The sequence below is a fragment of the Gordionus sp. m RMFG-2023 genome, chromosome 5 (genome assembly GCF_954871325.1).
Source record: "Gordionus sp. m RMFG-2023 chromosome 5, tfGorSpeb1-WG-v2, whole genome shotgun sequence".
In the NCBI taxonomy this organism is placed as follows: Eukaryota; Metazoa; Nematomorpha; class Gordioida; order Chordodea; family Parachordodidae; genus Gordionus; species Gordionus sp. m RMFG-2023.
In genome coordinates, this window is record NC_088779.1 from 17361901 (window position 1) to 17379589 (window position 17689).

Sequence of the window (17689 nt, forward strand, 5' to 3'; positions counted from 1 at the left end):
CCCGAGCATAGTATATATTTGAGATCTGCAAAGTTAGGCCCGGCTCGTACGGCCCGAAAGGCCTAATTCTATTTAAAATAATCGGGTTCGGGCCGGGCCTAATATTTTTAAAAAATTCGGGCCGAGTCGGGTCGGACCTTGAAAATTTTTTAAAATATATCTACATTTATTAATTTTATATTGAATTTTTTATGTAAAATAAAAATATTTGATTATATTTATTGAAACTAAACGACATATAACATATGTCTTTTTTTTGGTAATTATAAAAATTAATTTTTATATTTAAATAACGGGCCAGGCCGGTAATTTTTTTTTAAAAAAATTTCGGGCAGGGCCGGGCTTGTCAAATTAGGCCCGATGCAGATCACTAGTATATATGCGATGACTAAGTTTAATATTATATTTGAAAAAAAATAATTTTCCTCAAAATTAAATCAACATTTGTTTCAACCCGATCCCCAGATTTTTCGAAAATTTTTACTAGTTTTTATATATTATAACTAAAAAAATATATAATTTTCGCTTCAAACTCGGAAAAGCCGCTGAGATAAGGGCCTCTAAAGGTCAAGAAAATGGGGCATTTTGGCAAAATAAACTTCGTTTAATTTTAATATCTTTCGATAGAAGCTAGACGCGTCATTTAAATTTATTTATATAGACTATGGTATGCCTTTAAAGTTTTCTTTCCTTCTCCAGTTATTTAATGTTAAATAATGTTTTAAAAAGTTTAAATTTCAAAACCCGGAAATGATCATAAAATCAAATAGGCATTTATTTTCTTTCAAATTTTTTTAGTATAGCTATAAGATTAATTAATAAAGATATAAAATTTCGTTAGGTCGAGCATAAGTTTAGGAGATATGGAATTTTAATTATTAGTTTTTAAAAAACCTTAATAAATATTTGATAAATCATTAATTGTATTGTATTTAAGCCTAATTATGTAATATATTTACTTAAAATTCGCAATTAATCTAATTTGAATAAACATATATGTTGGGAAGTCTAAGAAATTTTTTTCCTTGGATAATTAGCCAGAACAAGTCATTAACAATTAACGATAAAATTTGCAGTGTCTGTGGTAATAATTTACATGTTTCAACCAATAACATCCAATGCTATCCTTGAACATCTAACTGATTTAATACCATTAATGGACACATCAATTAAGAAGAAACGCCTAAAGGAAAAAAAGATATCCTATTTTTTTTAAAATGAATAAGATAAGCTTTAATTAATTCCAGATTTAAGTATAAATTTTTTTAGAATTTATTTTAAATTAAAATGCTTGATTTATATAAAATAAAAATTATCAAATATGTTATTATTTTTGATGGTGCAGTAACTCAATATAAGAATTTAAAAAACTCGTAATCTAAGACATGTGAACTTGACTTTAGATTCAGCGGAATGGCATTTCTTGATAGTAGCCCATGATCATTACCAAAAGTCAGCAAGAGCTAGAGTTTAACGTCCATATGAGAATCAAATATTAAACATCACTGTAATTAATTGGCATATATGATGAGGAATATGAAAAAAAAAGTAAACTTTTCCAGATCTTATTTAACTATTCTTTTAACATAAAATATTTGATAGCTTTAGACTTAAATTACAGTTATTGATTAATATCAAATATTTATAAAGAATATTTGCAATAGAATAATAATTTAAATGCCATATGTCCTAAACTTGGCCCAACTTGAAAATTTGCACATTTATTAATTAATCTATATCTATATAAAAAATTCCGATTTGATTTTATGATTATTTTTGTTGACATTTTAATTTTTTTAACATTATAATAACTTTAATGGCCTACCATTAGAATAAATTTAAATAATGCTACAAGTTCAATTACATCCAAAAATATCTAAAATTAAAAGGACTACATTTTGCCCCAAATTCTCCTTTTTTCGACATTTAGAGTTCCACTCAGCCGCTGTTTCGAGTTTGAGGCTAAAATTTTATTTTTTGCTATAATATATTCTCTTATAAAAATTTTAGAAAAATCTGAAGGGATCGGGTGAAAAATCGTGTTTGTTGATTTGTCATGGAATTCACTAAAAAAATTATTTTCTTCAATTCATTATTTAAACAAAGTAAATGATAGATAAAAGGCACACTTGTTATAAATGTCGGATGCTCTTCTCAAATTTTGTATAAATCTTCCATGGTGGAAGGCTTTGCCCACAATTACCTTATTATCATAATTATTTGAAGATGAAATTCGATCATTTTTTAAATTTGAAACGTCGTTTACATTGTAAGGCAACTTGACACTAGTACCGACTTCATTGTGATGGATTGTGTAACCATAAGAGGATTGTGCATCTATGCCCTCCAAACAACCTTAAATCAAAAGTTCAAGGAAGTCATTAGTTTTTAAATTACCAAATTATCACAAAAATAAAATATATTGAAAATTTTAATTATGTTTACTTTCAAGTTCCAACTTTTTAAGTGCATCAACTCCTCCAGGCTGTAAAAGTTCACCAACTATTCTCGATGGCTGCTTAAAATCACGTTCAATCACAATTACTTTATAATTTTTTCGACCTAAGTGTATTATACAATAACAATATTCAGCAATATAATTTTAGATAAAAAATCATTTGAGAATTTTAACCAATAATTTTAAGATTAGTGCTCTATAAAAAATCTTATCGACTAATATTTGCTCTAACATCTGTTTTGCCTCAATACTCTCGCATTTGATCGTGATTCAATCCCTATCATTGTTAATTTTTTGGCTAATTGTAAATTCTAATGAAAACACATGTTATAAAAAAGTTAATAATAATTTTTAGAAATTTTAAAAAACCTTTTACACAGATTTGTATATAAAAAATTAGATAATCATTTTCAGGGTTGTTAATACAAAAATGTGGCAGATACACTTTTATAAAAGGTATCTAAGACTTTATCTAGATATTATTTTAGTTGATATTTAACTATATATTAAGTCTACCCGATTATTTTATTTGTCAGCTGTAGGGTTGACAATCATGATTCAGTGAAAAGTATGCCATTTTTCAAAACAACATGAAAGGTTGTAATTAAACAAAGTATATTTGTATGAACATGATGAAACTAAAATTGTGGTATAAATAGTTAAACTTATACCATAAAGTTTAAATATTATAATCTAGAAATATATTGGAATTATTCATTTATAACCAGAATTTTAAATTTTCAAAATAAAAAAAAATTGAGAATGCTCTTTTGATCAAATTTTTTAAAATTACAAATCCTTTTTGTAAAAGTTGTTTGGCCGTATCCTGGTTAGTCTTATCTCCAGTAGCGTCACTAGGGAAGGGGGGAGTACACAGGGGCTCAAGCCCCCTGAAAAATCTGAAGATCACCCTGAAATTGATAAGTAAAAAATTTTTTTGAGCCCCCTGAAATTGTAAAAGCTATCACTATTTATTTCTAAACAGATGTCTGTTTAGCTGTCTATATAGTTTTTTCTAAACAGTCTAAAAAGAAAAAGACTATTTAGATTCACATAAAAGAGTAGGCGTCTTTGTTTTGTTGTATCAAAATATATATATAACAAATATTTATTTAATATACAAACTTAAAACAAACCAAAATAGGGGGCCCTGGACTTAAAAGAAATAGGTTTCATAATTAAGATAAACCAATTGTGTTTTTTATGCATAAAAAATTTTCCATGATGAAATCGAAAATTTTAGATTTTTTTCTCAATCTACATATAAATAACTTTTATAATAAGTTTTTAATATTTGAAAAATTCTAGGATTTCTTAAATGTAATCTGTTTTGTATTCAATTAAAATATGATATATAACTTATAATATTTTCAATAAAATAATAAATACATTTAAAAACATATAAAGTCATAATATATTGTTGCATGTTATTTAGAAGTTTGAAAAATCATAAGGTATGAATCCATGTAAGAGCTGAATAATATTTCCAACAATTATGTTTGTTGAATTAAGCCGAGGATTAATTGCACGATATTTTATTTGGAAGACTTCAAAAACGTTCCAATGATATTTAAATGAGGCGTGTATGGTAAGTATTTAATTTTACCTTTGCAGGAATCGATAAATTAGCTTCTATCGATAGATGTAGTATTTTACAATAATTGTATCAAGTGGTAAGATATAAATTATCTATATCATGTAATTGCGGAATAATTCCCCATTATAAGTTCCTTCGATTATTTTATAATGGAACCCTTCCAATTCCAATTATGCAAAATATTCTAACATTTTTACTCTTGGCGGATGAAAATTTTATTGTTGGTGCTCAGATATAAACTGATACAATATGCAAATTTATTCCCGTTTCATCTAATTCTCCTGGGGCATTTCTTTTACCTGGCCCGTTGCTTACTCTTTATTTTTGAATCAACCTATATTTTTAGTTAGCTTTATTTTTTGGGCTATCTTTTTAAGGTACCGATAACATTTTCGTGCCTATCCATAATTTCTTTCTTCCAATATTTATATATTCTTTTGATCTTGAAATTCTCGATAAAGATTGCGAGTTTTGACTTTCATTTAAGCTGGAAAAATTATTATGGTTGTTTAAATATATATTATCCCTATTTTTTCAAATTCATAAATTAAAATGAAAATACACTTTGTTTACATCCTTTTTGCGTTGTTGAAAAATTACATATTTTTCACTGTAATATTGCTTTTTTATCATCAAATAGTACTAAAAAATTTTGCAAATTAAATGAATGCAAAAACTTCCAATCTTCGTCAAAAACTTTTAATTCGATCTACCAATTCTTTTTAAAGAGCACTGTTGGCACCATTTCGCATTAAAACATTATAGCCAAATTAAATATAAAATACATTTTTCATAACAAATATTTTTTTAAAACAATTTATTGATGAAAATAATTAAATTATTATTAATCCTTCTAAATTTAGTTTCAAAATAATAATTCAAGAACCATTTTTTTAAAAAAAAATGTTTAATCTATAAAAATAATTATCAATGTTAAATAGCAAATTATAACAAGTTTTATGAGCACGTAAACCCTTTACTTGCAAGGTTATATAATATTGAGATTAAAAAATAATGATATTTTTCAATCTAAATCTACAACTCTCTACTTACATATTTATTGTTTGGTTAAAATCGCGATTTAAATTTTTAAAAAAATATTAAAAAATCACGATTTTTACCAACAAATCAGAACCCTCAAAATTAAACATGTGATATAGATTTAAGTTTTTTTAAAAGCTAAGTAAATATAAAAAAAATTATGTATCGCAATATGAGGCATAACCCTAAATTTACTAAACCCTTCGAAATATAATTTTGTAAAATTGTAACCATACATTCAAATATCAATATAAAATTACAGTTGATGGAAAGAAATTTAAAAATTCTAAGATGAATGTTATTTATACATAGAATAGTTATTTTTATTTTAAAAAAATTACCTAATACTGCAGCCATAACTGAGCCTATAACACCACTACCCACGATAATTATATCTGCATCATGTCGAATTTTTATATGGGTATTGATTTTTTCGGGAAGAGCATTTTTAAATTTGGCATATGTATATAACTCTTCCCATTTCTAATAAATATATATCAAATATAATATTTTTAATCAAATTAGATTTTTATTTTTCAAATTATAAATATAACTAGCATTTATTCGAATATATAATGACAATTAATTAAATGGCTCGTTCATAAACATCACGAATATTTTTATATATTAATAGTATATCATTTTGCATATTTTAATACCCATTATATTGCATCGCACTTATTTTTCAGATCCAACCCTATTCTAGAAAAGAACTTTTATATTATTTGTCATCATGAAAATCGTAATTTACGCAAACGAATTAACAAATGCGTTTAGTAGAAATAACATATAGCCATTCTATTTAAAATATATATTTGTATAACATTTTACCTCAATCGGCAGTATTTAATACATTGGCGTAGCCTAGATTTTTTTAATGGAATTTTAGTTTTGAGGGTTGCTTCCAAACCCCCCCCCCCTTTCCCAGCCAGTTCAACCGATGGCAAATTCAAATTAAGAATTTTTATACAATATTCATTATTTTTCTTTTGTTAATTTTTAATATATATTATATCATTCGCTCCGTATAGTTGGTCGAAAAATTGAAAGTGCTATTACTGGCTTATTTAAACAGTAGCTAGTATGAAGAAAAAAAAACTTATGACCAATTTTAAACGTATAAATCGACTTAAAAGTAATCATTTGAAATTTATCTATGTTGCTTAGTGCTTATAGGTATATTTTCAATAGATTTGATACAGTACAAATGGATCCGATCTGAGAAAAAAAGTTGTTTGGCCGATCCCATCCTAGATTTTTTTAAATATCCATGTCCGACCCGAAATTTTACTTTAGATTTAAAGTCCGATTCGAATTTTTTATTGGACTATTTTGTCAAAATGGGAAAAATTATAAGATTTAAAAGATAATGAATAATTTTGTGATTATTCTTAAAATTAATATTCATAAAAATCATTAGCAAATAATTTAAAATTTCATCAAGGTAAGAGTCCAGTTCAAAAAACTTTTAAATCAAGACCAGGATCCAATCGAGTTTGACTATGGTCAGATCGGACTCGATTTGGATCGGTCTGTGCAGTGTTCTAGTAGATAATATTTTTAAAAAAAGTTATTGTCAAAATAAAGAAAATAATCTCAAAATTGGCATCATGTTAGATCGGATAAAGCGATAAATAGTGCTAATAATTAGTAACTAATCAGTAATTATTAATTTCACAACTAGCTTTTCAACTACAAAAAAAATAATAAGCAAAATAAAAACTATTACGTCACATCTAAAAACGTGTGATCAGATAAACTTTTGTTGTTCTGTATTAAAAAAATTACTAAACGATTAAGTAAAATTATTAGAATTTCGTGTTTCCTTTAAATGTTAGGGAAAAAAATTAATGGCAAAATAAATTAACACTGTCAAAAATGAATCATGCATATCGGATATATAGAAGAAGCTAGCTCACTTCAATATTTAGTCCTCCCTTTTTTTGCCTGATTGAATAAAAAATTATAAAATGAAATTGGTAAAAATGAAAGCTTTAAAAAATTTATGATGTGGGAAATATATATTCATATAATACTTTGAAATAAATACCAAATTAAATAAACAGTAAATTATCAGAGCTAAATATATAAATTTATAATACAAAACATTTAAAATAGAGACTAACATAAATATTAAGTTTGAAATATATTTCATATTTGCATTTATAAAAAGTTTAGTTTGTCACTAATTATCGGGCTGAAAAAATCGATGAGATCTTTAGTTATCGGAGCAGTCGAAGCGTTCTTGATCCTCTCTTCCTTAACCTTAAAAATCCAATAAGACCGAAACTATACATGCGAGAATTTATATATATCACAAATGGGGTATGAATGGATTGAAACTAGTGTTGTTAAATAGTCGAGTTCATTCTACTCCTACTCAGAATCTATTTAGTCGACTAACTTAATTCACAACTCGAGATATGAACTAGAGGATGAATATTTCATAATTGTCATCGTTATTTTTTTAAAAATTTTTCTAATTAGTAAAAATATATAAACATGTTAAATTAAAATTTCGGTGAAGATGTACCAAAGAAATGTGAGATCATAATCGTTATTTTTGAACTTTTTTAAAGCAAATTGGTAAAAATATATCGTAAACATGTTAAATTAAAATTTCAGTAAATATGTACTTATAGAAAAGTGAAAATTGTCATAATTGTTATTTTTGAATTTTTTCAAAGCAAATTGGTAAATATATATTTTTTAAAGATGTTAAATTAAAATCGCATTGAAGATGCACCATAGAAGAGTGACAATTGTCATAATCGTTATTTTTGAATTTTTTCAAAGCAAATATTTATAAATATATAATGTAAACATGTTATATAAAAATTTCAGTGAAAATGACCAATAGAAAAGTGACAATTGTTATAAACATTATTATTATAATTTTTTGAATTTATTTGAAGCAAATAGGTAAAAAATATATATTGTAAACATGTTAAAACAATATTTTAGTGATGAAGAACCATGGAAATGTGACGATGTTGGAATTTTTTTGAAATATTTTGAAGAAAATAGTTTAGATATAAATTGTAAACATCTTAACTAAAATTTCAATGATGTGCCATGAAAAAGTGACAATGATCATAATTATTTTTAAACTTTATCAAAAGGGTAAAAATCTATATTGTACATGTTATATTAAAATTTATAGATGAACACTAAAAAAATGCAATTAGTTTAATTTGTCCCATGAATCTTCATGAAGGCCATCAATCTCATATAAATACTTATTTAAAATGTTTCATAGCGTGTTGTTATGAAATATTATTATTAAGATGCAATAAAAAATAAATATATATTAAAATTTTAGTCATATTTTTTATTTGCTGTAATAGAGATACGTGAAAAATATTTAAAAAAAAATTTTTGAAGTATAGTAATAAGTGGTTAATATAGGACGCTACTTTTCTGAAAAAATAACGATAAGCCTTATAACATCACGCTTTGAAACCCTAATTTAATATAAAGGAAGAGACGCAGGTTGCGTCCCAAATTAGGGATTTCCCATTGGACCATAAGGTGCAGGTTAAACCGTCAGGTCTGAGACCATCTTGTAAAGAGAGGTTTGTTGGTTTTAGGATGTTAAGTATTTTAGCCTTATTAAGAGCGTTATGGATGATTTTATTTATAGCTTTATGCCGGAGGTGGCGACCTTGGCTGCGGGAGCAGTTTAGGCCGTGTCTTGCGTTTGGTTGAACGGGTAGGTTGCAAAGGTGGCAAGTGTGTGAATGTGTAAGCGAGCATCCAAGTCTAAATCCTATGGTAACTCTCAGTTGGTCATTGGTTAAGAGATTATCAAGGGTTAGGCTTGGAAGTGCCTCGAGCCATTCATGCCCGCCGTATTTATCGTTTAGTTGTGAAGAAGTTGAATGTCGCTGATATCGGAAGGGTTAAAACTATTTTGTAGCTTCTTTATAAGGGGTTCCAAGATTGATTTATTAGAAATTTCGGTTGGGAATATTTGACGGTCTGGGGTTAGTAGATTCCATCTTTCGATTGCTACTGTTAAGAGATCATCATTGGGGGGTAAGAAAGATGAGATCGCGGAATTGAGCGAAAGGCGATTAGAGATAAAAAGAGATAGGGAGAGTAATTCTAAGGGGATCACGTCGATACTAACAAGTTTATAGGGTAATTGAGCAAGGTGCCAATTGAAGTCTGATAATGGAAGATTAAGGATTCTTTCCATAATGGTCTTTAAGCGAATATTATGTTGGGTGAAAAATCCTGAGGAGGTGAATGAGGAGGATGAGTGGTAGAGGTGCGAGATTTTAGGTAAATATAGGCACTTTTTTAATAGATAAAAAAGTTAGTGCGATGGGATATCATTGATGAACTTTTCCAAGTTTTGCAACTCGGAGAAGGTTTTATCGATAGTTTTTTCCTAAATTTTATTATTAAGTAGTGGGGAGCCAAAGAGTTGGATATCTTCGATTTCGATAATACTTCCGATATCAGCGATATACAACTTCTTCAACTAAACGATAAATACGGTGGGCATGAATGGCTCGAGGCACTTCCAAGCCTAACCCTTGATAATCTCTTAACCAATGACCAACTGAGAGTTACCATAGGATTTAGACTTGGATGCTTGCTTACACATTCACACACTTGCCACCTTTGCAACCTACCCGTTCAACCAAAAGCAAGACACTGCCTAAACTGCTCCCGCAGCCAAGGTCGCCACCTCCGGCATAAAGCTATAAATAAAATCATCCATAACACTTTTAATAAGGATAAAATACCTAACATCCTAGAACCAACAAACCTCTCTTTACAAGATGGTCTCAGACCTGACGGTTTAACCTGCACTCCATGGTCCAATGGGAAATTCCTAATTTGGGACGCAACCTTCGTCTCTTCCTTTCTCTCATCAATTAATTCAAACCCTCTTACTAGCGGGGAAAATAAAAAAATTAATAAATACTCAATACTAAATAACTTTATTTTTCAACCCATAGTCATTTCAACTAATGGCAATTTCTCACAATCAACATATATTTTTTTTAAAATTTTAGCACGTAAAATTTTTAACATTACAAACGAAAAACGCGAATCAATTTTTCTTAAACAAAAACTCCAATTAGAAATTTTTAAACATAATTATACCTGTTTTTTAGAAACATTTTTTAAGCTCTTTTTAGAGCCATAGATATTTTTAAAATATACATTCACTTTTAATATATATCAGAGACCTGCAGGCCCGGCCCTAAGCCCGGCCCGTATTTTTTATTTTTTAAGTATACCCGGGCCGGGCCTAAAAAAATTTTTTTTAATATATCCGGGCCGGGCCTAAGATTGTTAAACCCAGGCCGGGCCTTAATATTTTTTATAAAAATTTTAACATTATGAGTTAATGGTTATAAGATTATATTATATTATAGTTATGATTAATATAATATTGGGTAATGGTTAACACACCTAACACCCACAGATCGATCTAATTATTAATTTCCTGCAAATTTATTCAAAGTATTAATATATTTTTTTATAATTCATATCTAAATTTTTACAATATATTTTACCAAAACAATCAAATAAAGGAATATCTTAAATAAGCCCCAATATTCAAGTATTAATAATATATTTTTTATAATTCATATCTAAATTTTTAGAATATTTACCAAAACAATCAAATAAAGGAATATCATGGCACAAAATACTAATGATATAATTAATAAAATTAAAAATAATATTTATTCTTTTAGAAATACAAATAATAATTTAAAATCTGAAATATGGGCTAAATTTAACATCATCATAGATGAAAATAAAAAAACACTGGCTAAGTACAATGTAAGAATTGTTCAAGTATATTATCTTATAATTATAAACATGGTACATCACATCTAAAAAGACATAAATGTGATGGTAAATCCATGAAAATTAATAAAAATTTTTACACCTGAAAAACCAACCTATAAATGTAATATAAAATATTTAAAAATTATAAAATAAATTATATTAATATTGTGCAATTAGATTATATTTTCAAAATACTATTTATTATACATGCATTTTTTTAAATAGCGATTTATTTTTATTTTATAAATTAAATAGTAAATTAAATACAATATATTATATTCTCAAAATATTTTCCATTTTTATAAATTAAATATTAGTTTTATTTTTTTAAATGCAATATAAAATATAGTATATGCTCAAAATATTATTACCATTTTTATGAATATTAGTTTTATTTTTATAAATGCAAAAAATATAGTATATGCTCAAAATATCCATTTTTATAAATAACAGTTTAATAATTTTTATAAATTCAATATAATATTCTCAAAATATTAGCTTTTTTCATGTATTTTTTAAATAATAAGCGATAATACTCGCTGAAAAATTTGGTAAAATACCTCATAGGTGAATTTTTGTATATACCAGGTCGAATATAATTTTAAAAAATTCCGAGCCGGGCCTGAAATTTTTTTTTAAATATCCGGGCCGGGCCTCAAATTTTTAAATCCGGGCCGGGCCGTAAAAAATTTTTTTTTAATTTATCCGGGCCGGGCCTTAAATCTATAAATCCGGGCCGGGCCGTGCAAATGGTGCCTCTGCAGGTCTCTGATATATATATATAATATTCATTTTTTTATTTTTATATGTTATCTACATGTTTTAAAGATAAATGAATACTAAAAAATAAATTCAGCTTTCCGATTTTGAACAAGTATTTATGAGATTAATGGCCCTCATGAAGATTCATAGGGCAAACTAAACTAATTGTTTATTTCTAGGGTTCATCTACACTGAAATTTTAATATAACATGTTTTACAATATAGATTTGTACCCATTTGATTTAATAAAGTTTAAAAATAATTATGATCATTGTCACTTTTTTATGGCACATTTTCATTGAAATTTTAGTTAAGATGTTTACAATTTATATCTAAACTATTTTCTTCAAAATATTTCAAAAAAATTACTAACATGGCTATTATCACATTTCCATGGTTCTTCATCACTGAAATATTGATTTAACATATTTACAATATTTTTTATCTACTTGCTTCAAATAAATACAAAAAAGTATAATAATAACGATTATGACAATTGTCATTTTTCTATGGGATATTCACTGAAATTTTAATATTTTTACCTATTCGCTTTGAAAATATTCATTAAAGTTCAAAAATAACGATTATGATAATTGTCACTTTTCTATGGTACATCTTTACTGAAATTTTAATTTAACATGTTTACAATTTATATTTTTACTAATTTGTGTCAAATTTTTTTTAAAAAATAGCGATGACAATTGCCAGTCCATCAAGAAGATTATATAGTGAGTCAGAGCATTATAGTTAAAATAAGTTTTAAATAACTTTCCCGCCCATAATATTAATATCTACTAAATGTTATTATTATATTTATATATCTTATATTTATTGGAGTCAACCCTAGTCGGCTTTTGGTCAAAAAAAATAAACTAGATATTAAAAATCAAACCAAACCTTAGGTCGTCTTTTAAAAATACGACCCATATTTTGGATGGAGGTCGTTTTTTCGGCTTGTATACAGATCGAGGTCGAAAAAACGACTCAAACTTTGAGTTACAGTCCAAAAACGACTCGATTTTTGAGTCGGGTTCGTGACTCGCGGTATTTTAACAACACTAATTATGTGCAACTCATTCGATGTATTTACGAGGATTCCTCTTCAATGGCTAGAACGGAAGTTGAAAACTAAGGCCGTTTCCTATAGAAAGCATGCTGGCAGCACCATTGTCTATATTGTATATAGATGACATTGCGATATGCAAGGAAATCAAAGTAATGGCAGCACGGTGGTCTGTATTTGGGCAGTTAGGTTGGAGAAATATGACCTCTGCAACAGCTCTTCTAAGATAGTGCAACTGACAACTAACATTGCAGATCGGTGTCAAAGACAAATGCAACTTGCTCCATACCAAAAAGTTGAAATGTTTAGCAATCTTGGGTCTATAATTCATTAGATAAAGGTTGTCATTATGGGTTAAATGGTAGGATACTGCAGACTGTATAAAATGGAATGGAGAAGTTATGATATAAATGTCATTGTTGCTTAAGGGTAAGGCTTATTGAAATATCATCAGACCGGTTTTGTTGTTTGGTGTGAAATTTGGGCTTGTGAGCTGCGAAGAAGATTTTGAATGTAGCAAAATGTGGATGGGATGATAGAGCCTTGGTTACATCTAGCTGCGTATGACCAATGATAGCCTAAGAAAGATGATTGGTAGAGCTCCCACAATGGAAAAATAAAAGAGAAAAGACTGGAATAGTATGTACATGTGCAAAGAACTGACTCATATTAAGTGAATTGGGTTCTAGATTTTGAAGTCATGGGCCAACAAACTAGAAGCAGGCCATGACTAACTTGGATTTTTCAAATTTGCAAGGTAATAAGAAAATTTTTGTTGATATGGCCCAAATCCAAGTTAAATGGAAGCAGGGTTGCCAATTTCCTTTCATCAGATGAAGACTCCCATAAATTATTAGTTTACATGCAGACAATTTTAAAATTGAGAAACATTGATTATTTATATTTTTAATTAAATTTCCAAAAATTTTTCAAAAAACCTGTCTAATTTGTCAATATCCTTCTTCCTACTGTGTTTTATCCAATAATAGCTCAGCATTATAATAACCATCTGTTTAAATTACTTAATTTTATGAATTAGGATAGGAAAATTTTAAAAATTATTTGTTCACCTGGCCCATCCGAAATTTATTTAAATATAGATAATTTAATTTTTTTATCGTAAAAAAATATTCTACAAATAAAAATATTAGAACATTATTCCTTGCAAGAATTTTACAATATATCAATTTAATTAACAAAATATTATGATATCATATTTAAACATTTAAGCCCAATCCAACCCCTTCCAACTTATTTAAAAAAAATATTAGGTCCAGTCCAGACCAAAATTATTTTCTAAAAATAGACCCAGCACAAAATCTAATGTGGGTAGGCTCGAACTTAGAACCGACAATGATTTGCAGATCTCTAATTTTAGTAATTGTAAAACGGCTCATTTTTAAAAATGGCCAACCCAATATTTTAGCAATATTACCCAAAACTGGGGATATTACTCATAGATGGAAGAAAGGTTTGGAGATTTATTAAGGATGCATAACATTTTTTGATTAAAACATTGGATTAGCCTTTTTTAAAATTGAGCCATTTAACAACACTATCTCTAATTAAGATTATATATATTTTTAAGTTTTTAATTGGGGGATAGGGGGAGGGGATGATATTACATGAAGGAGGACTAATTTATATATAAATCATTTAAAAAAATAAATTTATAATGTTATAAACATTGTTGCCTATTTTAGGGTTAATTGAAAAAAATTTAGTAATGATTGAAATGACCAAAAACAAAAAGAATAAAAATGCTAATCTATCATCATAATAAAACAATGAATTATCATAAAAATTAGAAGAGCAAGAAAGAAGAACATTGAAGGATATAAAAATATATATATATATATTAAGCTGATTATTAAATGATAAGATTACTTATATTACTAAAATGAAATACTTATGCATTCAATAGTTTTTCCAAGATTCATAAATTAAATATTTAATTTAAGTAAACAAAAATGTGAATTATTTATAAACATATTAAATCACATAAGAACTTAATTTTTAAGTTAATATATTCAAAATTTGTTTTTATCTAGAATTGCCATTGATTAAAATATTTGAAAAATAAATATTCACATATTTAATTAAAAAAATATAAAAGCAAGTTTTATAAGAATATTATATTAGTTTAATTTGAGAAATAAATTTTGAATTTTATTTTATTAAAAATATAACAGGTAAATTTAAAAAAGATTTTATTTTTCCTGTAAAGTTGAAAAAATGGATATGTAACTAAAATCCTCAGACAACAAGTATATTTTAAAAATACAGTAATTTAAAATTGTATACTTTCAAAAAATAATGGTAACAGCAGCATGCTACCTTTTTGTAAAGTAGCAATACCAGTGGCACCCTACTTTCAAATGTGAAAACTAGTTATTAATTTTTTGTAACAAATTTAGATTACTTCATTTTGGTTTATAAATACATATTAGTTTGTTCTTGTTTTTAATTTTGATATTTTAAACTGACATATTTTTTTTTAATTGACTCATAATAATCTAAAAAAAGCCAATAAATAAAATATCTCAAGCTATGCTTACCATTTAAATTAATTTTATATAATTTAGAAACCATTATGAAGTAATTTGAATTGTTTTGAAAGTATTTAATATTTTATTTATCATTACTATATCTAAATTTTTTGTTATCACTCTAATCTTTAATTCTTTTAAATAAAGTTAGTGGATGAATAATATTGATTAAATAATATTTTTCACTACTTACTTTTATACTATTCCATAAAGTATATGTCAAGCAAAAGATTATAAATATAATTGATATATTATTCAACAATAGCTCAGTTATAACAAACGACAATCTACCAAATATTATCATTTTAAAAATAAGCGTAAACCATCATGCAAAATGCATATGCACACCAAATAACGATTAATTATGATATAAATAAGGCCACACGACTTGAACGATTAGCAAAGCGAAAAATTTGATTGGTCAAAATTTGAAAAAAATGAAATCTCTTTCATAAACCTTCAAGATTCTTGGACTGTAAGCATCTATACAATATTTATAAATGAATAAAAAATAGAAATAATACGTAATTGAGGATTCATACGTGATATGTATATTAAGAGCTTAGCCTTATGGATTATATATATATAATAGTTAATCAATGATATGATCAATGTTATATATACAACAGAGCAACGATCAGTTCACTATGCAAACCTATCAAATAGGAATTAAAAAAGCCTAAAATAATTAAGAGAAGGACTATCCACGATTTTTTGGCAGGCCGCAGTTACTTGTGCGCCTAAGAGGCAAAGCCACTTAATCGTCCAATGGGAAATAAGAGGAGGTAAAAAAATACCCATGTCAAATCAAATAAAAATTTGATTATTAAAAGGTTATGTTGACCATCAGTAGCATCATTAGGGGGTGGAAGGGGGCGCCTGCTCGAGTTCGCTCAAAAATTTAAAAACTCCCTCACCAAATGTAATTTTTATTTTAAAATATTAGCTAAAAAAAGGTAATTTTGAAAATAATTTTTAAACTCCCTGAATTGTAAATGCTAGTGACGCCCCTGTTGGCTATGTGTATTTTACATTTATTTAGCATTGTGAGACAGAGAACCTAGAAATAAACATAAGGTTAAATATTTAAAAAACCAATGCAAATGCAATCACTTATCAAGAAAGCTAGTTTTTATATCCATACATGGGATAATCTATATTGTAAAGGAAGTAAGATAAACATAATTAAATCAAAATAGCATAATAATTTTGTATCATATAGCAATTTGTCAAAAACCATTCCTTTTTTCTCGTGTTCTATTTCAAAATCAATATAAAGGATTCGATTATTTATGTCTTATGAATTCAGATGTATATAACCTAATGATCACATTCAAGAAAATAGTTAGATCATTCATATATATCTATATATGTAAAATATAATTAAATCAGGACTATAAAAATAATCTTGAAATTAAATTAATTCATTTTGTGTAAGCATTTTTATAATATAGCCTTTGATTTGAATTAATATATATAATTTTTATATCAAATATTGAATTTGTTTAAATAAAATGTATATTCATACGTTTCCATCCACCCCTTCCGAATTTTATATTTTGCCCAATACTACTCCAAAATTTTACTATTTACTAGTGCTGTAAACATTTTTAAAAAAATCGAACGCGTTCGCGTTCAACGTTCATTGACAAAAATCGAACGCGTACGTTCAAATTCAAAAAAAGGAACGCCTTAAAGTTCATGAACGCGTTCATGCGTTCAAAATTTTATGATAAATTTTTTTTTAAATTTAATTTAATATAAATAAATGCCTTATATTTTTCAACAAAATATATTAGCCATGATAAAAAATAATAGTTTTATTTTGATAATATAATTATAAATACAATATAATAGAGCGATAAAAAAATGAATTCATAAAAAATTTTTCTTATTAATTTTTAATAATAATTGCTTTTTAAAATTTTCATCTGATAGGCATGAACGCTTGGCAGTTAATACAGCGTTAGCTATACTAAAAACTATTGAATTACCTTTTGATTTTAAAACAGTGAAATATTTATGATATTTGGGCCATGGTAATACTAATTCATCTAATATTGAATTTTGATTTTCAGAATCTGATGATGAAATATTTATATCCATGCAATTAATAAACTTTAATCTTATCTTCTCTAGCAGTAGCACGTTATGGTAAGTAAATTGCAATATGAAAGAGGAAAAAGTAAAAACAGCTGATTAAAAAATATAAGACTTTTTTGTTAAAAAATTAGATTAATTATTGATTTTTCAAATAAATAAAAATATAAGACTTTTTTGTTAAAAAATGCGGATTAATATTAATTTTTCAAATAAATAAAAATAAAAAGTGTTTTTAAAATTGAACGAACGTAAAATTGAAAGCGTTCATAAAAGAAAAGGAACGCGTTCACGTTCAAAGT

At 26.6% G+C, this 17689-nt stretch overlaps 1 protein-coding gene across 2 annotated transcripts in view; it reads right to left on the bottom strand.

Annotated features, from left to right (window-relative positions):
• The window catches only part of LOC135929652 (squalene monooxygenase-like), a 32266-nt gene extending 16662 nt beyond the window's left edge, over positions 1 to 15604 (bottom strand). For both annotated transcript variants that reach the window (XM_065466336.1, XM_065466338.1), the window contains exons 1-4: positions 15481 to 15604; positions 5438 to 5579; positions 2446 to 2562; positions 2130 to 2355 (exon numbers count right to left, since the gene is read on the bottom strand). In XM_065466336.1, coding sequence (XP_065322408.1) covers positions 2130 to 2355; positions 2446 to 2562; positions 5438 to 5579; positions 15481 to 15591 — 596 coding nt within the window. In that variant the 5' untranslated portion in view covers positions 15592 to 15604. The remainder of the gene's footprint in view (positions 1 to 2129; positions 2356 to 2445; positions 2563 to 5437; positions 5580 to 15480) is intronic.
• Between the last annotated feature and the right edge of the window lie 2085 nt (positions 15605 to 17689).